Source organism: Choristoneura fumiferana, chromosome 6 (assembly GCF_025370935.1).
Source record: "Choristoneura fumiferana chromosome 6, NRCan_CFum_1, whole genome shotgun sequence".
Lineage (NCBI taxonomy): Eukaryota > Metazoa > Arthropoda > Insecta > Lepidoptera > Tortricidae > Choristoneura > Choristoneura fumiferana.
This window is the reverse complement of record NC_133477.1, coordinates 19,134,863-19,152,721: the sequence shown is the minus strand read 5'-3', so window position 1 is coordinate 19,152,721 and position 17,859 is coordinate 19,134,863. Positions and strand designations below refer to the sequence as shown.

At 39.4% G+C, this 17,859-nt stretch overlaps 2 protein-coding genes across 6 annotated transcripts; one reads left to right on the top strand and one right to left on the bottom strand.

Annotated features, from left to right (window-relative positions):
* The first annotated feature begins 1,377 nt into the window (after positions 1 to 1,377).
* LOC141429270 (uncharacterized) lies at positions 1,378 to 13,455 on the top strand. 5 transcript variants are annotated; one of them, XM_074089556.1, is made up of 10 exons: positions 1,380 to 1,578; positions 1,649 to 1,745; positions 1,831 to 1,969; positions 2,428 to 2,554; positions 3,124 to 3,251; positions 5,186 to 5,298; positions 6,172 to 6,312; positions 8,329 to 8,419; positions 9,473 to 9,555; positions 13,316 to 13,455. In XM_074089556.1, the coding sequence occupies exons 2-10, from the start codon at positions 1,666 to 1,668 to the stop codon at positions 13,413 to 13,415; spliced, it is 1,002 nt and encodes a 333-aa protein (XP_073945657.1). In that variant the 5' UTR covers positions 1,380 to 1,578; positions 1,649 to 1,665; the 3' UTR covers positions 13,416 to 13,455. The 5 variants fall into 5 exon arrangements, with proteins under 5 accessions (XP_073945659.1, XP_073945657.1, XP_073945656.1 ...); XM_074089555.1 differs by having other exon boundaries at positions 1,381 to 1,745; XM_074089557.1 differs by lacking the exon at positions 13,316 to 13,455 and adding an exon at positions 12,148 to 13,059 and having other exon boundaries at positions 1,381 to 1,745.
* A 1,647-nt stretch (positions 13,456 to 15,102) lies between these two features.
* On the bottom strand, positions 15,103 to 15,750 carry RpS24 (ribosomal protein S24). Its single transcript, XM_074088743.1, has 2 exons — positions 15,602 to 15,750; positions 15,103 to 15,494 (listed from the first exon to the last, which is right to left on the bottom strand). The coding sequence occupies exons 1-2, from the start codon at positions 15,649 to 15,651 to the stop codon at positions 15,146 to 15,148; spliced, it is 399 nt and encodes a 132-aa protein (XP_073944844.1). The 5' UTR covers positions 15,652 to 15,750; the 3' UTR covers positions 15,103 to 15,145.
* Positions 15,751 to 17,859: the final 2,109 nt, after the last annotated feature.

Sequence of the window (17,859 nt, the reverse complement as noted above, 5' to 3'; positions counted from 1 at the left end):
CAAAATATTCACATCTAATTTACCGCGTAGACTATGATTTGATTTCGAAGACCTCACGACTAGCGCCTCTAGCGGCGATTCATTGCGATTGGACTAGTGGGAATTCTTTGCCTCGTATGTGCGTGCACTATGCCGACAATAGGGAAAAATTCCCACTCATTCACATTGCGAAAAAAAGGTGATACGTAATGAAGTGTGGAACCACCGTAACAGCTTTTTAGGATTACTTGATTCAATACCAAATTTTCTTTAATATAATGCTTTTGCTAACGAACAAGTATTATCTTTATTTAAAGTAGGATTAATTTAATACAATTTTATATTTTTCTGTACAATGAAACGAAATTTAATTGGGGTTTTAATATGTCACATCTATAAATAAATGTGTTTGATTATGAAAAAAATAGTTTAATTTTTAACCTATCAGGCTACCCACCTATGGCTGCGTTTCCATCAGAGATGAGCGCATGTTGCAGGGCTACTTCGAAACTCGAAGTTCGTATCGTACCGTCCCTCTCGCTCTCGTATTAAATAGTATAAGTATCAGAGGGACCGCACGACACGAACTTCCAGTTTCGAGTTTCGTAGTATAGCCCTGCTGTTGCGAGGAATGTGTTTGTCATGCATAAACCAATAGAAATGCTTCATTTACCTAATCCTCGCTCTGCCGAGCTGTTCCCACTAGAGATGAAACTAGTTTTTTTTTTTTATTATAAACAACCAACTTGCAATCTGAGTTAGCTTTCACAATGTACAGCCAAGGAAAATGAATCGCGTACCAGGGTGGAACCCAGGAACCTTTGTCTTACTAATGTCATGTCATGTCGATGTCGATCCCATACATTTGCCAAAGTTATAGCGAAATTGATTATGAAAACGTTCCACCCTGGTACGTGTAGGTACGTGATTCAGTTTCCTGGAATGTAGAGCTAAGTAACACTAACCAGTCCCATGCTACTGCAACTGAAGCGACTTTTTTCATAAAAGCATGGTGCGAGATGCACAGATAAAACTATGTTTTTGAGAATAATATCCATGTTTAAATTTATTGACTTTAGTTCATTATCCGTGCCGTGTTATCCTATTCGTTTCAACCTTGTTTCAACTATCTGTGCAATGCGAATGTTCGCGCTCTTTTTTTATCTGTGAAATGTGTTGTGTTGCTATATAGATAGCCTTTTTTTTTTTAATTTAAGCCAATCTTATATAACTGATATATACTTAGAATGGCTGTGTGTATATGTAATATATACAACACAAGATCTAAGCTTTTTGAGACAAACTCTAACGTTAACCATAGTTTATGAAATTTACTTTATAACCAGTTATTACTATGGCTTGAATATAATCAATTTTCTGATCGATGTGTTACTGTCAGTCAAAGTCATCCATCTGTCACTTTTTCATTGCAAAGAATCTGTTATTTCTGTTTATTTTTTTTATTAAGGCAATTCTTTTTCATTTATTATTTTAAAATAATAGCAACTAGAATTATTCTATTCTCGGACACAAACTACAAATAATATAAGCAATACGTGACATGGAAGTAACGTTAAATTAATAATTTTGCATCCTGAGGTTATTTTCATGTTGTTTTAGTGTTTTTATACTCTGAAAAACTACTATGCCATGACCAGTATTATTTTAGCACAGAAATTATTAACCATGAAACTCGATAAAGCTGAATTTGAAAAAATTAAATACCAATTAGCCGACATAGGGCAGGAGCAACGCAGTATCATCAAGTACGTATTTTACTTGAATTTTATTATTGTTTTGAGGCATAAACATTTAATTTTCCGTAATGTGGCCTTGTTGACAATGTTTTAGGTCATTGAAGGTTATCTTGGACCAGCAGGAGCCTCACAAATTATGCAGGTTATGCTTGAAACCTGGCAAACGGAAAATATTTGGTGATAACAAAGATTTTAATATTGTTTTTACCATCAGAGCTACGTTAGCAATAGAGGTATGGTTTTAATCTGTAATTTTATGTCTATCCAACAATTAGAACACAAACATTGTTAGTCATAAATATGCTTGTAAATAATAAAAAAAAAACTACCTATCTTTGAAATTATCCTTAGCTTACTATTTTTTCTTCAAATTTAATAATGACAGATAAAATGGCAGTGTACTGAACTGAGGTTTAAAAAAGATCTTAATAATAAAGTGTAACATGTATCCTTTATTTTTTTAAGACTTCTCCTTCTAAGCTCCTTTTGCGAAAGCCAACATCCATACAATATTATAAATGTGAAAGTGTGTGTGTTTGTCTGTCTTTCGTCAAAACAGAGTGATGGATCAATGTGATTTTTGGCATACAGATAGTTTATGGGCCTGAGAGTGACATAACAGCGCGCAATAACCAAATTCCATGCGGGCGAAGCTGCTTAAAAGCTAGTTTATGAATAAAAGTGGATCTAGATTTCAGAGGATGATGGCAAACCACAGTACATTTGTGGACCATGCGAGCACACACTATATCAAGTTGCCAAGCTGAAGGAGACAGCAGAGATCACACAGTGGAGGTTACAGCAGGAGTTGGAAATGGGTGCGGGAATCCATTTAACCTTCATCTAATACTATTAAACAAGCATTTTGTGTCATCATCATCCCAGCCATGTCCAGTGGGCACTGGCCTCCTCTTAGAATAAGAGTGCTTGGGTCATAGATCCTGCGTGGACCCAGGGCAGATTGGGAACTCACACACCATTAATTGAAGTGCTTTGCAGGCTTGTGCATGTTTCCTCACAATGTTTCCCTTCACTGTAAAGCAAGTGGCAAACGTGTTTCTTGTATATCTATTAACTCTTGTATATTTATTGATTTTGGGCAGTAAGTCCGTAATTAAAGTGTTTTTAACCCCTTGTATGCTTAAGTTTTTTTGGTTCCCGCATAAGAGGGGTGAGAAAAAAAGTGGTTATTTCATGTAAATGTTACTCATCAAATTCATATGTTTACAATTTGATCTTTACCAATGACTTGGAACTTACATCATTTTTTTTTTTTTTGGCCAAAAGTTAATTACTTTAATTACTAAGTATTTTCTACCACTGAGCTGAGCTACCTGTCCAAGTTAACGGAAATCAATAAAAACACGGTGTAATCCGAACATTTCAGTGACAGAGTCTCCTCCCGACTGGAGTGGCGAGGACTCAGCGCGCGGCGCAGGATATTTCAAAATGGTCGAAGCAGAAGTTGCGCGAGAGTGGCGCTGCGCGAAATGTCGGAAGGTTTTCTATTCGCAGGTAAATTAACTGTAATGTAATAAGCACAGAATTGAAGCGTAGTAGATATACCTGCATAGACTAGCGTAGTGTACTGAAAAAATCTTATTAAAACTGAAAAGCAAACAATAATAAACCTTTTTAGGGTTCCGAAGCCAAGATGGCAAAACGGAACCCTTATAGTTTCGTCAAGTCCGTCTGCCTGTCTGTCTGTCTGTCCGTCCGTCCGTCCGTATGTCACAGGCATTTTACTCGAAAACTGCAAGATGTATATCAATGAAATTTGGAGTACAGATGTCTTGTCAAAGCCGCTATTTAGTTTTGTAGATAAATTACAAAAATAAATATTTATAGGGGGGCACTCCATACACGTAACAGAAATAATATATAGTTTTTTTTTCTTTTCCCGCAATAATTACGCGTTCAACACACGCGTGCACACTCACCGGGGTTCAGCTGAAAACCAGCGCTGCAGCTCTGGTCACAGGGCTACGGCACATGCTGAGCTGAGTCCTTTTCGCATCACACTACAGCACAATGTCTCTTATTTTTCTCTCTTCTCCTATTTATGTTTTTACTGTGTTTTTGTTGTGATGTAGTGTATTTTTCTTGTCAATAAATGTTGTGTTTGGTTTGAAATTAAATTTTTATTTTAACTCGCATCAACGTGTGGCACATAGTTCGACAGCTCTTTTGAAAAGATAGTAGGTAAGGTTTCTCAAAAATTTTTTTGTTTAAGTGAAGATTTCCGGAAATAATCGCTCCCAAAGTAGCAAAAATTGTGTCCCCCCCCTCTATCTTGTAAACCGTAGGTCCAAAAAATATGCAAAAAATATGGAAAGGTAACGCTTAATAAATACTTTCAACGAAAATTGGTTTCAACATGATCGGATATACCGTTTTTGAGCCGAAAAACTGCGCTTCTCAACAAAAGGACGTAAGTGCCGTGAAGATACGCTCTTTTTCTGGTAATAGATTTTAAGACTGTAGGTAGTAAGTGTTTTAATTGTGTTATAACGCACATAATATGAATAACTTGATTTTTTTCGTAATGGCTACGGAACCCTATCTTGAGCGTGTCCGACACGCTCTTGGCCGGTTTTGTTATTTAACCCTATTAAGCCTTAATCTAGGTACTAGTTTAAAGTCGGTGCCTCAGCACGAGCCAGGAGGAGTAATAGAAGCCCATCAGGTAGACGACTATAGATACACTTTTTTCCAAATTTATATGGGACCACCCTCGGGGTATACACTTTCCATTAAAAAAAACAACCCAAACAACAACAAATTGAACCCTATTGCTGTCACTCATGTTCAGTCCATCCGTCAGTCGTCTGAAACAGGGTTACTTAAAGTGGGGTACGCGAACCCCTAGGGTTCGCTATTCGACGGTAGGGGGTTCGCGACAAGTTTTACGTGACCCCAAAAACCACCAGGCTGCAAGACTAGCAAGATGATTAAGATTGGTTTTTGGAGTCTTTTTGTATTTTTTATTTCAACTCCAAATTTGTTACTTATTTGTTTGTTATTTGTTGTTGTTTGTTTCAGTTTGTATTTTCGTTAGCAAGATGATTCTTACCTGTATTTGTTACCTTTTATTGAAATAAAAATAACCTTAGTTTCTCCAACAGTCAATTTTTTATTTCTTTCTTTGGGGGGGGGAGGTAGGGGTTCGCTGTCGTCTAGAAACTTTAACAGGGGTACGTGGAGCCATAAGTTTGAGAAACCCTGGTCTGAAACATAGGTTTTACAGCCAAACAGCTGCAGCTACAGTCTTTTAAAATTATACTTTCAGGTTGATCTGTCAAATGTTTTTAAGGGGGCGTCCAAAGAACAAAATGGTGGCGCGACAAAAAAAAGTACCTACATTTTACGTACAGAAAGGCGTAATAAATATTGTAATACCAACCTACCACTTCTATTTTTTCAAATACACCCTATTCTGTTGTTTACAGGAAGAATTCCACGAGCACGAGGTTCTGCCGTCCTGCAAAACTACAGTGGCGTCCTTTGTGTGCGAGACATGTGGCCTCGAAATGAAGACCATGTCCAGGCTAAAGAGGCACAGGTAGTGGAGAGACTCATCTGGCATAATTAGCATAAACTTATTTAGTATAATATTACTTCGCCTAAAATGTACTTGGCCTAAGAGTCATTTCGCATAACGAAATCGCACTATTTTCCCAATAACAATCCCACTGCGACCCCACACAGAACTTACATCTTTACTCACACCTCACACGGCGCTAGGCCAAACAAGATTATGCAATATGAGCTTCATACACTTGATGACTTAAATACAGTCTTAGTACTACTTCCATATCGATATTCCCACGGCATGGGGAAAAAATCTCGAAATCTCAACCGCCAGTCTTGAAATTTGGCACAGCTGTTTTATGTGTACAATGTATTTTTTTTCTTATTGGGAATTCCCATTGGAATTTCAATTATACTCAAGGGCGGATCCACCGTTGTGGACACGATGGGCATGCCCACAACCTAATAGAATTGTGACAACACCCTTTCTTTCACAGTCAATCGAGATCGATAGGCCAATGTCTTGATGCACGGAAAAAAGGCAATAATCCAATTAAAAGTCGTTCATGAGTCATGATTGTTCATGGGTGAGTGCATACTCCGACTCGCACTTGACTGATTTTCGGGTGGCTGTGACCACAACCTTTCTTGAGGGCTGGATCCGTGCCTGATCCTACTGTTTACGCGTCCGAAGCTGCGGATAAAATCTAGTGTAAAGAAAGAAAGAAGACATTGTTCATATACACACACATAAAACAAAATTAAAACAATAAACAGCAAACACAAATATAACATAAAAGAAAATACTATCTTGTGTGTCCCCGCAAAAGTGAAACGGCCGCTGACAGCATTATGCTGAGGCGTAGAGGACTATGAATTTTGTACGCAAACTTTTGTTTGACAGGCTAATCCATACGGGCTCGTTACCGTACCCGTGCACGCGGTGCGCGTACCGTGCACGCACGCGGTACGCTCTGGCCGTGCACGCGCGACGCCACTCCGGGGAGCGACCGCTACGCTGCCAGCACTGCCCTGCCACCTTCAGGTAATATTTTGTGCCGCGTACCTTGATTTTAGAGAAGCTCATAAAATAAAATCATAAAAACCCCCGACTCACTTCAAAGTTCAATATCTCAAAAACGGTTGAACCGATTTTGATGAAACATGTCTAAGAACCATCGCTAGAAGGCTTGCTTTCAAATAAAAAAACCGCATTCAAATCGATTCACGCGTTTAAGAGCTAGGGTTCCACAGACAGAAAGACAGACAGATACTCATAGCTGTCAAACTTATAACACCCCTCTTTTTGCGTCGGGGTTATATGTACTCTGTGGTCGGGGGTTAAATAAAAATTGGAATGATAAATAGTAATGACCGCAATAATCTAAAACATTGTGTTGAAGTGAATGATTGACACAGCTATAGGTAGTGCCACTAGAGTTGAGGTCACGCACACAAGAACATGTGTAATGACAGCGGGATTTTGACATTCACTCATTCATTTCATTCATTCTCCTTTTATGAAAGTTATTTTTGTAGCTGTGTGTGTAATCATTCAATTCAACTCTGGTGGTACTACCTATATTTAGTTGCCATGGTTACCTCCCCTTTTTTTTGGCCTGGGGAAAATCCTTTATGGATGATGGATGCCACCGGCCCGTGGAGGCCGGTGCGATATGTGGGTGGGATTCCCGCCCCTACAGGGGGGCGGTATACCAACTAAAAACTCCAGTGTTCCTCTTCATCGCCGTTTTGGGAACTCTATGCATCCATGACCCGGCAGCACGGGGCGGTCGCTCAGTTTGTGAACCCGACTTCAGGAACTTCTGTATGGTTACCTCCCGTGGACAAGTCTTTAAAACAATACAATCACTCTTTATAAATAAATAAATATCATGGGACACTTGACACTAATTGACCTAGTCCCAAACTAAGCAAAGCTTGTATTATGGATACTAGGCAACGGATAAACATACTTATCCTACAATATTATAAATGTGAAAGTTTGTGAGTGAGTGAGTATGTTTGTTACTTCTTAACGCTGAAACGGCTGGACGGATTTAGACGAAATTTGGCAAAAATTTAGTTTATAACCTGGATTAAAACAGGATACTTTTTATTCCGATATTCCCACGGGATAGGGATAAAATCTCTAAATAACAACCGCTGGGCTTAGTCATGAAATTTGGTATGTAGGTAGCTGGACGTGTGGAATAACACACAGGCTACTTTTTATCCCGATATTCCCACGGGATAGGGATAAAATCTCGAAATAACAACCGCTGGGTTTAGAAGAGTCATGAAATTTGGCATGGTTGTTTTATTTAACGACATCGAAAACCACGATGTCATCATCATCCCAGCCTTTTTACGTCCCACTGCTGGGCACAGGCCTCCTGTCGGAATAAGAGGGCTTGGGCCGTAGTTCCCATGCGGGCCCAGTGCGGATTGGGAACTTCACACATACCATTGAATTACTTCACAGGTGTACAGGTTTCCTCACGATGTTTCCCTTCACCGTAAAACTCGTGGTAAATTTAAAATGTAATTTCACACATGAATTTAAAAAAACTCAGAGGTGCGGACCGGGGTTTGAACCCACGAACCTCTGCTTGAGAGGCGATAGGTCAAACCACTCGGCCACCACGGCTTAGGTACCGTACCATGATGCAATTTTAGGGAATTCCCACGAGAATTTAATAAATTCCCGGAATTTCAATTCAACTGCTGTATCTAATGATTTAGGCGCGCGAAGCCGCGGGTAAACGCTAGTATATAGATAAATACATACACAAATACATATTAAACATCCAAGACCCGAGAACAAACATTCGCATTCGTTATTGTACACCACAAATAATAAACGATACAGAAAACCGGTAAGTACCTACACAGAGAGAAAAATTACCTAATAAACAATAGGCGGCCATTACAAAAATACTTACTTGGATTGAATAGGTAAGGTATGTTTTCTGTGTATCGAATATGTGTAGATACATAAATGTTTCTCTCTTTCTAATCTACGGGTGATGACCAATGACCATCACGACTATGATTGCAGCAACGCGTCCGGGCTCGCATCCCATCGACGCCGGCACCAGCCGCCGCGTTACCGCTGCGAACGCTGCCAGCGAGGGTTTACCTTCAGAGTGGTGAGCATCCTCTGACCTAACCCACTTCATCATCAGCCAGAAGACGTCCACTGCTGAACAAAACGATCAAACGGAACGAACGTTAAACTACTTAACGTTCCAAGAGACGCAAAGCTCGTGGCCCGCGACGCTTACCAACCGCTCTGGCGTAAGCGTCACTGTAAAACCACCCTTATGATTTTGGTATATCGTTCGTTCATCCAACAGAATATTGACACAATTGCTTTTTAACCCCCGACGCAAAAAGAGCTGTAGCTCTTAAACGGGTGAACCGATTTGAATGCGGTATTTTTTATTTGAAAGCAGGGTTTCTAGCGATGGCTCTTAGACTTATCAAAATCGTTTCAGCCGTTTTTGAGATATTGAACTTTGAAGTGACAATGTCGGGGGTTTTCCAACTTTTTGTTGGTTAGGTTATTAACGATTATACTAGAAAGTAATTTAAAGATATCAAACCGTAAATTCAAAGTGGGAACTATGGCCCAAGCCCTCTCATTCTCAGAGGAGGCCTGTGCTCAGCAGTGGGACGTATATAGGCTGGGATGATGATGGTGAAATTCAAGGTAGTCTGAAATTTGTGCTTTTGTAAATAATAGTCATAGTCACGCACACAAGAACATGTTGTGTAATGACAGCAGGATTTTGACATACTCATTCATTTTGACGACCGGATGGCCAAGTGGTTAGAGAACCCACACAGAACCTGACTACAAAGCTTGAGGTTCCGGGTTCGATTCCCGGCCGGGGCAGATATTAGTATGAATAATATGAATGTTTGTTCTCGGGTCTTGGATGTTCAATATGTATTTATCTATATAAGTATGTTTATCCGTTGCCTAGTATCCATAGTACAAGCTTTGCTTAGTTTGGGACTAGGTTAATTGGTTTCAAGTGTCCCATGATATTTATTATTTATTTATTTAATTCATTTCCCTTTTGTCCAATCAGTTCTTCATGTAGCTGTGTGTGTAGTATAATCATTTACTTCAACTCTCGTGGCACTACCTATACCCATATGATTAGTTCAATTCTTACTTGTTTTAATTTCGGCAGGCTCTGGAAAATCATATGGCGACACAGCACAGCAACGCTAAACCATATAACTGCGGGTTCTGTGGCAAAGCTTTTTCTACCAGGTAATAATAATAATAATAATAATAATAATAATAATAATAAAGCCCTTTATTCTGAACCACAAGCATGAGAAAATAATAATAATAAATTTATAAAAAAAGAAACTGGTTAAATAATGTCTCGTAGTTCAGCGTGCCTGTTGGCATAGGCCTCCTCCAACCTTTTCCATTCGGTTCTGTCGCGTGCTACCCTTCTCCAGTGGTGTCCAGCTGTTAGTTTTAAATCGTCCTCCCATCTTGTCTGTTGACGTCCACGGCATCGCTTGCCGTCTCTAGGGTACCAATCCGAGACAATCTTGCTCCATTTCTCTTGTGGATCCCTGATCATGTGTCCCGCCCATCTCCATTTTTGTTGGTCTATTTGCTCAGTAATGTCTCTTACTCTCGTTTCCCTTCTTATAACTATACTTTTGATTTTGTCCAGCTTTTTTATTCCCATCATGCTTCTCTCCATGGCTCTTTGGCAACGTTCCAGCTTAGCCCTGTGATGCTTAGTTAGAGACCATGTTTCGCAGCCGTATGTAATAACTGGCAGGACGCAGGTGTTGAATACTTTTCTTTTTAATGATAAGTTCAGTTCCTTGGATTTCAAAACTTCTCTCAGCGACCAGTACTTCTTCCATCCATTTGTGATTCTTTTGTTAATTTCTTTAGTAGTCTGCTCGTTGTGACTGATTATTTGGCCTAGGTAGCTATATTCCTGCACATATTCAAGTGGGTGGTTGTCAATTCGTATCTCTATCGGTTTGGAGTTTGTGAGTAGTTTTGTTTTCTCCCTGTTCATAGATAGCCCAACTTTCATACTTTCTTCCTTTAGTGATATTATCATTTTCTCCAGATCTTTTGGGTTTTCTTCGAACAGGACTATGTCATCTGCGAATCTGAGATGGTTCATTTTTACGCCATTCACGTTTAGGCCAAATCTGCACCAGTCTAGTTTGCGAAAGATACTTTCCAGTACGGCTGTGAACAGTTTCGGAGAGAGAGGGTCCCCCTGCCTTACTCCTCTTTCAATTTTAAACTTCTTGCCCAGGGATTCCAGTTGTATCCTCGCTTCGCTATTTGCGTAGATGTTTTTAATAATATTGATGTACATTGATGCTATCCCTTGCTCTTTCAAACTCTCCCATAAGGCTTCGTGGGTTATGCTGTCAAAGGCTTTGGAATAGTCAATGAACGCCATATACAATTTTTTGTTATATTCTTTGTACTTTTCTAGTATTTGTTTCACTGTGTGTATATGGTCAATGGTGGAGTACTTTTTTCTGAATCCGGCTTGTTCTCTTGGCTGGTTCTCATCAAGATTTTTATTTATTCTACCCAGGATGACTTTGGAGAATACCTTATAGATGTTGGATACCAAACTTATAGGTCTGTAGTTCCCTATGTCTTCTTTTTGTCCTTTCTTAAATATAAGAAATTATGTGTGAAGTTTTCCACTGCGTGGGTATTTTACCCGACTCCAATATGTCGTTAAATATTGCTGTTAGTATGGGTATTACCTCTTCGAGAGTACCCTTGAGAAGCTCGTTTGTAATTTTGTCTGGGCCTGGCGCTTTTTCCATCTTTTGGCTAAGTATAGCTTGTTCCACTTCACTAGGCATTACTTTTGGTTCTCTAGGCTCTTCTTTGTATTGACTTTCGTGGAGGTTTTTCCTTTGCTCTTGTTTCTGTAGTTTGTCTGGATGCGAGTAGAGGTCCTGGTAGAATTGTGTAGCTATTTCGTTGATATCTTTCCTGTTTGCCGTAGTTTTTTCCTTTTTACTTAGTTTTGGTATCCAGTCCTTACTTGTTTCCCTCAGTTCCTTTAAAGCCTTCTTTACTCCCCCTGTTTTCTTTATATGTATTTCTAATGTTTGTAGCCGCTTGGTTGTCCTGTCTTTTCTGATATTTTTCCTGATTTCCTTGCTTAGTTCGGCTACTTGTTTGATGTTATCTTTCCTAGGGTAGTGAGAGAGCAATATTTTACGTTTTTCTATTATTTGCAGTGTTGTGTCGCTTAGTATGTACTTCTCCTCTCTCATGCTCCCAGTTTTAGCTGAGGTTAATTGCTTTTCTAGTCTTCCGTACATGGCAACAACATCTGTGCTCCTGTCCTCCTCTGATGTTTCTTTGGTCATTTCATTCAGGGCCTTGGTAATATCTCTTAAAGTTTCGTTGCTAAAACGCTGTGTTTTATGGGTTGCTATATGTTTTCTAGACTTTTTTGGTGATTTCACCTTTAAAAAGCTCCTTACCATGCGGTGATTTGTGTTGAAGTTTAGATTTGATATTACCGATGTGTCTGTGAAGGCTTTTGGATCGCTGGTCATTATATAGTCTATCTCGTTTTTGTACCTTCCGTCTGGGGAGATCCAGGTCCACTTGTTGTTCTTATTTTTCTTGTATATACTGTTTAAAATTGTTAGGTTGTGTTCGAGTAAGAGTTCTACTAACAGTTCTCCATTTGGGCTTCTTTTTCCTTGTCCGAAGTTCCCCAAGACATATTCTTCCTTATTTAACTTTGCCCCAACTTGAGCATTGAAGTCACCCATCAGTATTATGTGGTTGTGTGAGTACTTCATTATTGTTTGAGTTAGTTCGTCGTAGAACCAGGTAATGTCAAGTTAAATCGTGAAGCCGTGGTAGCAAGAGCCCTATCTCACTGGGACACCATGGCGGCGCAACCAGTCGCCACCAACTAAGTATAACACTCTAGGCTTGTTTATTATGTGCCCGAATATGGCTGGCAAAGCCAAACTTAGTCTTAAAGGTCCTATTACAGGGCGCGAAATGTAATTGACCACTATCATTATACGTGTAAGTGTAGAAAGGTCTCGGGCGGGTCTTTATAGTAAGACGTTTGGCATCCAGGTGTTCCAAGCGATGCATCTCAAAATTTGCAACAGCCTTATTTACAGAGCTGCGCCATTCCAGTCTCTGCTTCGCTAGATCTTCCCAACTCTCGCATGGGATGTTACATGCGGTAAGGTGGCGCTTTAGGACGTCCCTGTAACGCAAGAACTGGCCTCCTGAAGTCCGCTTTCCTTCTTTTAATTGAGAGTAAAAGGTTCGCCTTTGTCGGACATCATCATCATCATCATAACCCTCTATGGAGAGTATCTCACCTGGTGTCCACTTGGTTACGTAGCAGCTGGTGGCGCAACCAGCATGGACGCGTGCCTCCAACATTACTGGCAGCGCCGCCACGTTGGTTGCGTCCACACTAATTCGTATGGCGCTGTATACTGTCGCACTCATGCGGCCGACAGTCGTGCCACCAGTGACGCTCCCTTCCTTCTGTGACGCTCAGCGAGCTATGGTGAGAGCTATGCTCGGGGTTTCTCTACAGGATCGAATCAAAAATTAAGAGATACGCAGCATTAAGAGGGTCAACGACATAGCCAAGCGAGTTAGCTTGTTGAAGTGGCAATGGGCTATAACTACGAACAGATGGCCGTTGGGGTCGAAAAGTTGTTGGATGGAGATGGTGCATCAGCAAGCGCAGCGTAGGACGTTCACTAACAAGATGGACGGATGACCTGGTTAAAGCTCACAGGTTCATGGTTGATGCAGGTCTCATCCAACCAAAGCACCAGTGACTGGAGACTGGAGATTTATTGGGGAGGCCTATGTTCAACAGTGGAAGTCCTATGGCATATCCCAAAGTTAGTCATTTATGATTTTATTCCCAATATGTAGATGTATCCATAGTTTTAAGAAATAATATGAAAATATTTTAGAGGCCCTGAGGCCCATTTCTTCTGCTTCACTGCTGTTGCAGGAAGATGATTCTGCGTCATGAGCTGAAAGTCCACAACCGGCCCAAAATGCCTTCCGGAGTACTACCAAGCTACATGAGGCAGCAAGAAGACGTTACCTGATCTGCTGATTGATGTTTGAATAAAGTTCTATTAAACTTTACTTTTGTTTCACTTTACTTGACAGTTCAGTTTTTAACACTTTCACCTTCCCTATACATACAAAATGATTTGACAAAGTCATATGTCCAAGAGTGCTTCCACTATAAATAAAAATAAATAAATATCATGGGACACTTGAAACCAATAATAATTGACCTAGTCCCAAACTAAGTAAAGCTTGTACTATGGATACTACGCAACGGATAAACATACTCATATAGATAAATACATATTAAACATCCAAGACCCGAGAACAAACATTTGTATTATTCATACAAATATCTGCCCCGGCCGGGAATCAAACCTCAAGCTCAAGCAGCAAAGTCAGGTTCTCTAGCCATACTGTGATCCATCATTATGATAAATACTCATGAACATTATACATGTTATTTTTGACCTGCACATCCAGCATCACTGCATCAGCTGCACATGCAGCATCCGCCCTCCAACTTTTCCAGATAAACCAATACATATTGTCACTACTTTATAAAAAACTCGTACCTCAAAATAGATAGTTTTTCTGAGTGAACTGTATGAACATTATGTCAAGGTGCAATTTTGTTGACATATTGATTTTAGATATGAGATTTTTCAAAGTAGTGACGTGGAAGTGACGATATTTAACTAAAACTATCCTCAGATCAAGTTACCCATACTAACTAGATTTTGATCTGTGGTACTAACAAACCAATTACATTAAAATACAATGCTTCCTGAGGCTTGTTCATTACCTGGCTAAAAGAACATTATAAATTCAATCGTACCTATGCCTGCATTTTTATTGAAAAAAATTCATTGCCTAATAAAAAAAAATGAAATGAAAGTATCTGTGTACCATTCGAATACACTTCACACTAATATGAAAATATTATGCATCAGACATTTACCTAGTTTACCTACAATCATAAATGTCTTAGTGACATTGTGTGTTCAATCTTTTTTTTTTATGAAATAGGGGGCAAACAAGCAATCGGATCGCCTGATGGTAAACAAATACCGTCGCCCATGGACACTTGCAACACCAGAAGAGTTGCAAGTGCATTGCCAGCGTTTTCGGTAGGAGTATGCTCTTTTTTTGAAAGCTTGAAGGTTATATCAGTCCTGTCTATTCATGCCAGCTCTTGTGAACCAACCTGTATAAGGAAGTACATTGTACATGTTCATTTACTATGTGTGGCAAAAGGCTCATTTAGGGTCAGCATATATATTGAGGACTATGCTTCACCCAGCTGTTTTTTAGCCTGCACCTCACAGCATACAGACATTACAACAAGATGACAAATAGGCCTTCTCTCAGAATGCAAAAGCTTAGGCTGTTGCTTCCACACAGGGCCACCGCTGATTAAGAATTTCACATGCACCATGGCATTACTCAGACATAATGCATGTTCCCTCTCAATGTTTCCCTTCACTGAAAATATTGTGGTAAATTTCTAATATGATTTCACACAAATCTAATGATGCATGGTCAAGCCCGATAAGTCAATTTAAGGCTGGCAACGCAGTTCCTATGGTATCATATGATATTAGGACTAGCGACAAAAATATTGACATATTGGGTGAAGCACTTTTTGGAACACTTTTCACTATGAAAGTAACATCCTAAGTTTTTAGGTTATGTTGACAGGACAACAAGAAAACATCACACTATTTTTTTGGGATTTTTATTTACTTACAGCCTAACCGTCACATCACTTCTTGGCGGCCGCTCCGACCTTGGATTTCTTGGTACCACGCACCTTCTTCATTCTGTTCTTGCGTTCCTTTCGCTGTTTGCGTGTGGGCCTCTTCTTTTCGTAGAGACCGTGGCGGGCTAGTCTGTGCTTGGGCTCAAACTTCTTAGCCAAATCCAGTGTGTCGTAGATCAGGGCAAAACCAGTGGACTTGCCGCCACCGAAGTTCGTCTTGAAGCCAAATACGAACACGACATCGGGTGTCACCTTGTACATTTTGGCGAGCTTTTCACGGATCTCGGTCTTGCTGACCGTAGGCTTGCCAGGATGCAGCACATCGCAGACCATCTGCTTCCGCGCCAACAACCTGCAAAATTACAAACGTTGTCAGACATAACCTGTCATGGCGAGGCAGTGACTTTTGTCTTGATTTTCACATAGTTTCAGGATGATTCCAACGAATTGCACTGTTACCTGTTGGTCATGAACTTTCGGGTGCGAATCGTCGCGGTTCCTTCACTCATTTTTGCTTATTTTAGAGTTTTCGGCGTTAAAGACGCACGTGTCTCCAACAACTTTGAGGAGAAAAGGAACTGGATGGTGTTGCCAAGTGCTTCATTCGAAATTCCGCTACAACGTTCGTGATTCTTGGTAATGTCATATAAAATTGTTTGTTTGAAAGTGTAAAACTAGTATTGCAGCAATCATTTTTGGATAACAATAATATATCAGAAATTTTTGGTTCTTGAAAAATTACGAAAACCATTATATCTGTTAGTCATTGCTGGAATAGATTTGTTGCGAATCAACTGTTATTTTAAAATACGCAATTGTATTTAAAAGGTAAATCGTCATTTATTTTTCTTATTCTACTAATAAAAAAAAATTGTTATTTTTATAATCTAATGTCTCCTATTTTCCGAGCAGTCAGGCTCTTTAATAATAAGAAGCTGGCAACACTACAATTTAAATGAATGCGTTCAAAATAACTCAAACAAAAGCTATAACACCTAAATCTGTGACGTTCAAGATAAGTATTTATTATTTTATTTTGTGTCCAACAATAAAAAGTATCTATATTCTAGAAATCAAATAAGGGTACTACCTACTCTACGAGCATAATTATGCTACTTTTAACACGTGAATGTAAAATTTTAGTATCAATAATTTTTTAAGTTTGTATTGAGTGCGTAGTCCTCTTTTTTCCCTAATTTATTCTTCTACTATTAGAATCTACAACATACACAAAATAAAATTATTTTAAGTCTTCCTATTAATTCACATTGTAAATGTGAAACTTTATGGGCATTGGTGCAAGTGTTTGTTTGTTAATCTTTCACAAATCTTGCACGCAAGCTTTTTGGTAAGTATTCATTATAATTATTATATAGGTATCACGCGCCTAGACTTTTAATTGCAGCAATAAATTTTACGTACAACTTTTTAAGTGTCTTGTATGTTATGAAAAAAACACTTGCAAAAAACACGTTTGCTGTATAGGAGCCCCCTTAACTATTTATTTTATTCTGTTTTTAGTATTTGTTGTAATAGCGGCCACGGTTATACATAATCTGTGAAAATTTCGACATTTCACGGTTCATATGACATACAGCCTGGTGACAGACAGACAGACGGACAGACAGCGAATAGGGTTTCCGGTTTCACCCTTTGGGTACGGAACCCTAATAAAAATGTTAACTTGAAATAATTTAACTGAAACTAGATACAGTCAAGCTGAAAATTTACTACGACAAAGTACTCTCTATACTCTATATTATACTAAGGTTCAGCTGTTCTTGAGTTTGACTACACGGTCCGGTACCTATCAAAGCAAAAAAATATAATTTTTAACTTTAAACTACCCTACCGATTTAATTTACCTCTTATCACCCTTTTTGATGTCGGGATTTTATTTTTTAATTTATCGTCATAATTATTTATAGTTACATACCATGTCCAGCCAGTCGCACCATAATGGAGTTCATCATCATCATTATCATCTCAGCCTATATACGTCCCACTGCTGGGCACAGGCCTCCTCTTAGGACGAGAGGGCTTAGGCAGGCCGTAGTTCCCACGCGGGCCCAGTGCGGATTGGGAACTTCACACACACTGTCAATGTGCCTGACAGCGCCATCTACACAATGATACGCAAATTAAGTGGCTTATTGATGAATTAAAGAACTGTCATCGATTGTTTGTAGCAAATCAATAAACCAAGTAGTTCTTTAGGGAGCTAACAGAGGGCGCTTAAGTAAACCAACTTTTAGGGAACAATTTTTATTATAATTACTCTCCAAATATACACCGAAGAAATCAGACCTCTCGCATTTTCAATTCCCTGGCATCACTCCACCCATCCACGAGCCGACACACACCATTGAATTTGCTTCGCAGGTTATGCACGTTTCCTCACGATGTTTTACTTCACCGTAAAGCTCGTAGTAAATTTCATCGCGCATGGATTTCGAAAAACTCAGAAGTTCGAGCCTGGGTTTGAACCCACGATCCTCTGCTTGAGAGGCCATAGGTCAAACTACTAGGCCACCACGGTTTCTATTTAGACATAGATACCATGTTCAGTCAATCGGACCATTTGTTCCATTCACAATTCACACTTATAGCTAGTTTAAGGTGAAATTTGGTAAACAGATAGTTTGAGACCCTGACAAGGGCAAAGGACAGTTTTTTTCCCGAAAAATTCAAACTTAAACTCACAACATTTATTGACA

Bases quoted from the DNA above. Each gene is read 5' to 3' on its own strand.
- LOC141429270 (XM_074089555.1), top strand. From the start codon at position 1,630: ATGACCAGTATTATTTTAGCACAGAAATTATTAACCATGAAACTCGAT. The intron at 1,746-1,830 runs GTACGTATTTTA...ACAATGTTTTAG, and splicing joins GAGCAACGCAGTATCATCAA to GTCATTGAAGGTTATCTTGG. The intron at 9,556-13,315 runs GTAATAATAATA...CTGCTGTTGCAG, and splicing joins GGCAAAGCTTTTTCTACCAG to GAAGATGATTCTGCGTCATG.
- RpS24 (XM_074088743.1), bottom strand. From the start codon at position 15,651: ATGAGTGAAGGAACCGCGACGATTCGCACCCGAAAGTTCATGACCAAC. The intron at 15,495-15,601 runs GTAACAGTGCAA...GTAATTTTGCAG, and splicing joins CGAAAGTTCATGACCAACAG to GTTGTTGGCGCGGAAGCAGA.